The 9,840-nt window shown below is 40.7% G+C and overlaps 1 protein-coding gene across 1 annotated transcript in view; it reads right to left on the bottom strand.

Moving 5' to 3' along the window:
- Positions 1-7,783, bottom strand: part of shc2 (SHC (Src homology 2 domain containing) transforming protein 2) — a gene marked incomplete at its 5' end in the record, with an annotated part of 23,729 nt that extends 15,946 nt beyond the window's left edge. Inside the window, 2 exon segments of the mRNA XM_014025782.1 lie at positions 2,100-2,170; positions 6,938-7,783. Coding sequence (XP_013881236.1) covers positions 2,100-2,170; positions 6,938-7,783 — 917 coding nt within the window.
- Positions 7,784-9,840: the final 2,057 nt, after the last annotated feature.

The raw sequence follows: 9,840 nt of genomic DNA, 5'->3' as shown, positions 1-9,840 counted from the left end.
GTGTGTGTGTGTGTGTGTGTGTGTGTGTGTGTGTGGCAGTGGAATTGAGACCAAATGTGGATTTGAGGCTGGAGCGGGCCCTCGCTCTGCCAGGGGACAGTAGGGACAACAGTCAGGTGTCGGCTGCTCTTATCAAGTGGCTTGTAAATATTTAAAAAGCAGCAGCATCCTGGGCCTGATCTCAAGTAAAAGTCTTTTCTGGGATTTTTTGAAAAACACCACCAGGTTCAGATGAGAAAAGCAGAGGAAGGAGGAATAAGACAGAGGTGGGTTGTTGTTGTTTGTTTGCTGTCGTGGTATCTAAAAGCCCTGCACTGATTATCACAAAGTGCTGCTGCTGAACAACAACAACAACACACTGAGGAACTGTTGGGAAACAGCAACTTTTTTTCACATCACGAGCTAGACAGTGTTGGAATTCTCACGACAGCGTAGTTGTTGTYTGTTTTGTTGTCTTCTGGGACGTAATTAAGGCCATGTGCAAACTGGGCCCGGTTCTTGTTTGGAAAACTAAACTCGAAGTGATGCTTAAAAACAATGAATGTCTCACAAACTCGACAGGTTAAAGATGCATTCAGACACATAGGGTTGATGCTGTTAGCACAAACATYAAATGTCGAAAACACGCGAAGACTAAAAAGTTAATAACTGCAATACATTTTAGTTTAGCTAAAGCAACAATCATCGGAGTTGTGATTGGCTGCATTACAACAAAATCATAAGCGGCCATCTTGTTCTCGGCACGGCTTTTGTTTTGTTTTGCACACTCCTCCTCCTCCGAGAAGTTCCAGACAAACATATTTCATCAGGGTGTGTTCACCAAGACCACTGCAGCTTTCAGCTGTCATTAGAAAACATCATCAATTATAAATGTCCCACTCTATCACTCCATCTCTGCTGCCACCCCACCCTACCCCACTCCACCCTGCACTTAAGCMTCGGCTGCTCGGCGGGCTCAGATTACCAACGATCGATGGTGGAGGAGAGATAGGAGGGTGAGAAACAAAGGGGASGGGAGGGGGGGAGCGCTGTCAGGTCGAAGGATCGCATAGATGGCCTTTATAACAACAACAACAACGTCACGTGTAGAGCAGGAAAACATGACAAAACACGTGCAAAGGAGAGACAGGTGTGGTTAAGTGAGACACACTAAATGTTGGGCTGACTATAGAAAAAGGCCCCTGACTCAAGCTGTGATTGAAACTTCTGTATCTGCAGAATCAATGAGGCAAACTAATAAACTAATTTGCAAGTGACAGTTTATTTATGAACTGTTCATTTACAACCAAAACTACCAATTTAATTACTACTACTACTAACATTATTATTATTATTATTATTATTATTATTATTATTATTATTATTACTTTTATCTGCTCAGAACAACAGATAAAATTTGTGTTAAATTCAAGTGCATTTAAAGTGGCTGTGACATCAAATTTTTGTAATAATAATGAATGCATTTTTGGAAAGGTAACACTGACAACATATAAGAGATATAAGATTTCATGCAGCTGCGATGAACAGTTGTTGAGATATTCACATGTGAAGCAACAGGAAGTAATGTCAAAGGGGAATGTCTGCATGTGAACAGAGCRTCGCTGCACAGGCCGACAACACAGACTGTAGAGAAGATTCTGGTGTTTCTTTAGATTGTTTTAATTAGTTTAATAAAGAGATGAGGAAAAGTCATGAGTTCAGATAATATTATTGTAATCAACAAACAACAGAAAGTTTTATTCCTTGAAGAGTTCCCCTTTGATGTCACTTCCTTTTTCACTTTGCCTGAGCGAAGTTCAAAAGAAAACATGCCAGATAATGGGTAAAATCCTGTATTAGATTCTTAGATTATTAGATTCTTAAATACAAAAAYGTTTTCTTTGACWTTTTGTATTTCGTGGRTATGCATGTCACAGGCACTTTAATGTACATTGTCCTTTTAAAGAAATAAATGAAAMTGAAAYAAGTTTTGTCAACATTCTAGCSCTAAATAACACTTAGGGTACATGTATTGTAGTATTTRCTATTTTTGTAAATTAAGACTGCAYTTATATCAAATTCTCCTGACTCAACGTCACTAACGATGCTAACCAGCTTACCTTGTCACCTGAGTCCGTGTGTTAAAGTCCAGAGAGCGCATTGACTTCAGCACCTCAATGCAACCCATGTACTACAGAGAGAGAGAGAGAGAGAGAGAGTCGTTTTATTACTGCAAGAAGGTAAAGAGCAGATTTTCTTCTTATAAAGAATACAATATGCAACTGTATTGTTTTTGTTAAAAAGCCAAAAAAAAATATTGGTGGCAATTACACAATATTTTTGTTGTTTCTTTCTTTATTKCCAGCTGCTGAAGTTGGTAGGCAGACAATGATGGTTTTGTTTGTGTGCACGTGTTCATGTGTCTGTTAGTAAAATATTCCCTAAACCACTGGACAAAACTTGAATGAAACTTTAAAGAAAGTAGTCATTGGATGAACTGATCAACAGTTGGAGCAAACCTTATTTCAGTTTCTCATTGGACATTCCCATGGACATATGGGAACAATCTGGCCAGTTAAGGAACAAAAGGTTCATAATGTGAATTTGGAAATCGCCAACACCCCATTCTGACGATACATTTGGCAAATGGGGAGTTAGAGATTTCCAAATATCCCATTCACAAACAAGGAAAATGGGACATTTGGGATTTATTATAATGGGAAAATTGTGATTGCTAAATGTCCCATTCAAAACTTGGAGAACATTCTTACTTTTGAATGGGACATTCACAACACAAATAATACTATGATTGTGATATCTCACATATCTCAGTGATATGAATTCCTTCCAACAATACTGGGTATTTAATTTTTGTCTGCCATATAAATGCTTTGAATCCTAATCAAATATTCTTACTACAAAAAAACTTTAAAAAATACTTGTGAGCATAATGTATGTTGCGTTTAATAAAAATAATCTAAACGATATGTTTTATTGAAGTGTTTTCTCTTCCAGGAAATACATTTTTAAAGTGTAAGATATTTAATATTTGACTGATAAACATGGCGTCTGACTCAAGTTCAAATACAGAGCATTACCGTGTGATTCTGGCTGAGTGGCTGCCTAATGGCTGTCACATCAGGGTGCTAATGGCATCTCGACTAGATTAGCAGCACTGAGCTGCACTTTATGGACAAACTGCAGTAAGCCTCTGGGGATCCTGTGTGTGTGTGTGTGAGAGAGTGTGTGTTTGTTTCTTCAAGTGGTGAATGTGAGAATATTCAGATTGTTGCATGTCTGCAAAACGCAGTGATTAAAATCTGGATTTTGTCTGTTTGTCTGCCRCAATCAATAGCTCAAACTCCATGAAAACAACTCATGAACATTCTGTCTGTACGGCTAGAAATTATGCTTAAATTCCAGTTTTTATCCTCTGTGTCTCATTTTTCAGTATGCCTGAAAACACACTTTAAACAGCATTTATCTGGACCTTTCTAAAACATCMAATTGTAACCTTTAGCAGGACTGAGTTTATGCCGTATTTAGTCTTTTTAAGAAACATTTTAGTCCAACAAACAGCCTCCCACAGTTTGGTCAAAGATACAAAGAAAGCAACCTCTGAGCATGAGAGATTAATGAGCTTTTTAATAAGATTTAGGTTTGRGGGAAGTCTTCCATCACGGAAATTGCTCTTCTTTTTCCACCTCCTATTGCCACACACTCATCTGCTAATGCAACGCATCCCCTTTTCTGTTATCTGATGTTCTGCCTTTAACTTCTTAATCCTACACTGACAGTGCTTCACTCCAAGAAACATTCCTCAGAATAATCATAAAACAGACATCTTGTTTTTTTTTTAACTTGGTCATAGAAGCCTTGTTTGACATACACTCAAAAAACAGATTGTTGGATTTATTTAACAAAGTTATGTCAACAAATTCCACGCCGCTGAGTTGAGTAAATGTAAAGCAGATTACACATTAAAAGAAGACATATGTTTTTAAATACTACTTTTTTATTTAAATCATTCATTTGGGGTCTATATAAAGTGGAACTGCAATGCTTTGGTCTGAATTCCTCCTTATTGTAACTCCACAAGCCCCTCTTTCATCCCTTTTCTGAGGTGTGTCTCAGATCAACTCGTTTMGAGGCTGTCTCTTTAAATCCAAATGCGGCGCTTCACGCCCTGTCTCCCTCCRGCATCCAGAGTGGTCCATTCTAGTCGATAGATAGTTTTACGACTATACAGCGGCACAGAAACTTTTTAATTAATTAAAATATGTCAACAAGAGAAGACTTGTCCATTGGAGCCAGAGTCTGACCCAGAGCCAGAGGAGAATGAAGACCACCAAACTCTAGCTGGTAATTCCAAACTTTATTTGACAGCTCTGTCATAAATAATTTGACGTAGTCATTCATAAAACATCATGAAAAATAGAGAAAAATGAACAGGTTGAAAATTTTGACCCAAACAGAGTATAAAGATATATACACAGGACCAGGATACTCTCACTCATAGAGACTCCAAGTRCACAACAAAATACATTTAAAGTAGGGCTGCACTGGTATGAAAATTTCAGCCGATATCGATAACCGATATAATTATTGGCGTTATGGTCAATAAACAATATTTACTGATATTACACAAACACAGAAATTATTTAGATACATATAACCACAAACACACTTGTGTCTGTTTTCGATACCGTAAATACTCGACCAGATCTCTGACACGGTTTTCTACTTCAGTTATTCCTGGCTGTGCAGTGTTAATATCACTATCACGATCAAACAAATAGGCTAGCACTTGACTAAAACTATTTTTCCTTCCAAAACAGAAACACAAAACTAAAAWTTGGGAAATTAATATCATCAGCCAGTACAAGTATTAATTCCGTGCATCCCTAAAGTGATCCACGATTACTTGTAACATTAGACATTATTTGATAGACATTTGTTTTAACTGTAAAAAAAAAAAACTATAAAAATAATGCAGGTTGTTTAGTTTTTTTCAAACTTGAAAAATAATTGTCACACATACAGCGCCATTTTATTATTGCCACAAAGCATACTGGGTAAATTATGACATTTTCTGTCCCGGTGCAAGGCTGAGCAAGCTATATCTGCCCTGAAGGTTTATCTTGGACAATATCTGACCATCAACCCTTTTAGATCAAACCAGAGCACCTTGGTCCTTGACAGAGAGGGGAATGTAGAAATGACTCAGCCTGCAACTGAAAATGTGGATGCAGAACCTCATTATAGCTTGTTAGCTAGTGCCAATTAGTTATGTGTATAAATTAATACCACATATTTATTAGTAATATACACACGCTGTTAGTTCTCGAGCTAACAGTATTAGATCAAAACTAATGTCTAATGTTACAAGTAATCATGGATCCTCTTATCAGCTAAAAATGTGGACTTTGAATGAAATGTGTAAATCCCTCAGTTTACTCAACTCTGTTTAGTGGAACCAGTTGACATAACTTGGTAAAGTAAACTCAATATTTCATTTTTAGAGTGCTTAAACAACTCCTTTCATGATGASTTTGGTCATATTTAAATATGTTGCGTGTAACAAGGCATACATTTTAAAGTAAAGAATTAGAAGTATCTTTTTATATTTTAAATGTAACTAAAGAAAATTAAAAGTTGATTTAAGAAAAAAAAAAGTAAAATTAGATCCTCAAAAAATACTTAAGTACTGCAAATGTACTTTGTTGCCATACACCTCTGCAGTTCACCTGACATGCCTCTCTCAGCAGAGGACTGGATGAGTGGGAAATGATACGGCTGAGAAGGAAAAGAAAGAAAGGGAGCCAGAACGCTGTGTGAAAACAGCTCACTGCAGCAGAAACCTGCTGTCGCTCTGGGATAGATTCACCGCTGAGATGCACAAGCTCTGAGGGCCACAAACTGCAGCTTTTACGGGTCATCTGTGGATCCCAGCATGCAGACAACAAAAAAACAAGCTGCCAACCAGACATCAATCTGAGATAACAGGAAGACCTGGTATGAATCTCAAAAAGCCTCGTTTGTACTCAACATGTGGACCTCTGGCACACTGAGCCTCCTCCTCATCACATGATGCAAATGACTGTGATTAAGCCTAATTGAATAGAGGAATGAATGGTGCCTGTATAATGCCATTAGAAAATGTGCTCGGGCCCCCGGACTGGTAATCAAGAGTCATGTCATTAGCTTTAGGAGGAGGAGGAGGAGGGGTGGAGCAGAGGTGAACAGTCACGGGGGGATTGCTAAGAGGAGATCAGTGACTGACATCAAGCTGTCTGATTTAGATGCTACCCCCCACCCCCAGCCCCCCAGTGTTACCTCCTACCCTTTACCCTGGAAGCTCAGCTCTGTTCGAATCCTCTCTTTGAAAGGCAGCTRCATCTTCTCCATACTAGTTTTACTTTTTGATAGAAACAAAACAGAAGAACTTTCAGCATCTATACAACCCCTGCAGCAGACAGGCTGTAACTTCAAGCTGTGGCTGAAAACCCGCACAATTCCCTGCACACATGACAACAAACAATCTCAAAAGCACACAAAGAGAACCACTCCCACAATCAGGCGGGAATCAAATGCAGCTAATTATTGTTTTTAAGTACAGTCGAACACAATGCAGTCTATCTTTAGTATAAGGAAAATGGTGCAGATGGGAAAGAAAACAAGGCTTTTAACGGCCTGTGCACACAGTTAGAACATTTATCATCCTCCACCCTGTGTGCAGCCCTGCTGCAGCCTCCCAGGCCATCTATCTGGATTAAATTATGTATTCCCTTGTCGTTGCCTCATGAGCTGCATAACAAACTGCCTGCAAGTGAGATGTTTTCTGTTTCCCGCCCAGTTAGGGAAAGCAAATGCTCATTCTTAATATGTGATTCTGTGGTTGCTTGAAAAAAAAAAAGGTAAATTTTGATGCACTAAAAAAAAGTGCTTTCTGACTTACCCTGACAATGTAAGAGGCTCCTTGTCCTACAATTTTCTTGTCAGGGTGCAGCCAGCCCTGGGTGGGTTTGTGGATGAAGCTGCCCTTCTGGTTGAGGTCCTCACCCCCCAGCCACATGCCTTCCACCCTCACCCTGCGATTCATCCCTGATCTGGTGCCAGGGCTCCCTGTGACCTCCGCCACCCTGACGCCGTGACCTCCCGGGCCGGCGGCGCYCGCAGATGCCACCGCCCGTTGCCCTCGGATGGCCTGCAGAGAACAGGGGGTGACACAGACAGGGTCACACGAGTTCAGCACGGCTGCGAGGCTGGCGACGGGCCCGCTGGCGGCGAGCCCCCCACTGGGCCTGGTCGACGGCGAAGAGGAAGAAGCGGAGGCCTGGGGAGGAGCCAGTGCCGCCGACGCTTTGCCCGAGTCCTTGCTGGAGCTGGAGCTGGAGCTGGAGCTGGAGTTGGACGGGCTCCTGCTGAGGAGGGAGTTGGAGAACTTCCACTGGGGCATCTTTGGGATGAGCATGCAGAAGGTCGTGGTGGCGTCTTGATCCCCATCGAGGCAGGGGGATTCTGCCAGGGCTGCAGCCCCCGCCGAGGAGGAAGACCTGGTGCCGGGATCCAGAGGAGGCAGAGGAGGCAGAGGAAGGCTCGGGGTGGAGGAAGAGACCACCGGCGTGGCCACGACTTTGCCACTCATGGCTAGGCTCTGCATCAGGTCGTCAGAGGAGGTCACAGACTCGTTGCGAAAGCGGCCATACTTTGGCTTAAGGAGCATGCCCGGAGGAGCCGCTTGAAGCTGGACAGACAGAGGATGGACAGAGGATGGACAGAGGACGGAGGGGAAGAGGGGAGGAGGGGAGGGGGAGGTGTGATGGAAGAGGAGGAAGGAACAAAACAAGAAAATCTTCTGAGAGTGCGTCCTATATCCTTGGTAGGAGGGGAGGGGGAGGTGTGATGGAAGAGGAGGAAGGAACAAAACAAGAAAATCTTCTGAGAGTGCGTCCTATATCCTTGGTAAAGTCAGCTGAGAACTGTCAGGTCCTCCACAGTTCAGGGACTGTCCGGATCTCCTGCTGCTCTGCTCTCCATCTGAGCAGGCCCACTTCCTCTGTCTCCCTCCCCGAGGCAACATCGCTCGTGAGCTTCTGTCTCTCCTGTCTCTCCTGCTCTGCAGATGATGTCATTGGGCCATTAGCCCTGCCCAGCTGCTCTCAGAGACTGTATTCGCTGGAACACATAATCTACTTTAACACACACACACACACACACACACACACACACACACACACACACACACACACACNCACACACACACACACACACACACACACACACACACACACATTCTGCAGTTCAGTTGCACTTCTGCATAAAGGACACTCAGCAAAAAATGAGTCAGTGCACAACATCTGACCTGCAAATTAGAAAAAAATACAATGACCTAAGTGGATCTACAGAACTGACGAGATTTAAACTCAAAGAAAGCAACTAGATTATTGTGTAAACGCTGATTCAGCAAAATGTAGATTTACATCAAAACCTCCAGCTCACTCAAGAGACGTGTGCTAATACTTTTTTCTTTTGTAACTTAAACTTTTAAAAATATTTAAATACAAATGTGTTCCGACAAGCTTTTTTCATTTCTTTAAAATCAGCTTCAGTCGTAACTTCTCGGGCTAATTTTAACTTCTGGCTAGCATTCTGCTACTTTATGCTTTTAATTACTGTTCGGCTAGTTTTTAGCTACAATTTTTCTACATTTGACTTTTAGCTACCATTCGGTTGCTATTAACCTTTAGCTAACCATATGCTACTTTTCACTACTAGCAAATATTTTGCTTGTTTTCCTTTTTAGCTAGMCTTTTGCTACTTTCCCTTTTAAGTTAGCATTTTGCTAGTTTTAGCTAACTGTAAGAAAATTTGCGTTCAATAAACTGAAGTCGATATTAAAACCATTGTTAAATAAATTGATTTGTAGAAGGAATCAAACCATACAACACTAGAATTCTGGATCGAGTGAGGTTCAATGTCACTCAGGCTGACAGGAAACCAACACTACTGGAAAACCAGGAAGTTCACGTATTTATACACCTTCTTCAGTGCCTGTGTTCGCCCCCTACTGACCTACGGCTGAATCACAGGCGTTCAGACAAAATCCTCATCTACTGTTATCATAATGGTTGATTATGTGTTGTCACCTATTTCGGACATGTAACTAATCTATATCAATCAAAACATAATARATTAAACACTGTCAACATTACAAAAAGGAAACCTAAAATATAGTGTTGTGATTTTAACATCAGTACTAACCTCTAATAACTTTAAATTTCTTCATGACCTTTTGCTACTTTTCCTTTTAAGTTAGCATTTTGCTAGTTTTAGCTAGCCTTTTGCTACCTATCTCTATCTTGATTATTTTTTTACATCAGTCAATAATATTATGTCCAAAATGCTTATAAAAATACTGCAATAAAAACTACCACAATGCACAACGGTCATAACCTGTGGCTGTAGATGAAAGACTAAAGCACTGATTGTGAACGTGAGTAAATATCAGTATCCATCCAATGTGTCAAAGGGAATTGTGAGTCAGTGCATGAGTGGAATCTATTTTCAGTTCCACAGAAAGACAAACCAGAAGAAACAATGAAGAACATCCATCCTGCTCAGTTCCATCTGCCTACATCTTCTCCCCCACTTAACATCTACCTCCCAAGAGAGCAATCAGTAATCTCAGCATGACCCTTTGAGCATGAACCTTTCATCCTTTGGTTTTTCTCTATTTTTACTCTGCCAAACAAAATTTACTCTTATTTTTATGTTTCAAACCAGCAATTCACACAACTAACCATAGCATTATGTCCACCCACCCGATGTCTGGTTTTATTATATTATATTATATTATAT

This window comes from Austrofundulus limnaeus, unplaced genomic scaffold, assembly GCF_001266775.1.
Source record: "Austrofundulus limnaeus strain Quisiro unplaced genomic scaffold, Austrofundulus_limnaeus-1.0 Scaffold498, whole genome shotgun sequence".
NCBI classification, from domain to species: domain Eukaryota; kingdom Metazoa; phylum Chordata; class Actinopteri; order Cyprinodontiformes; family Rivulidae; genus Austrofundulus; species Austrofundulus limnaeus.
Note: the sequence above shows the minus strand (reverse complement) of the source record. Positions and strands in the feature narration are given on the sequence as shown.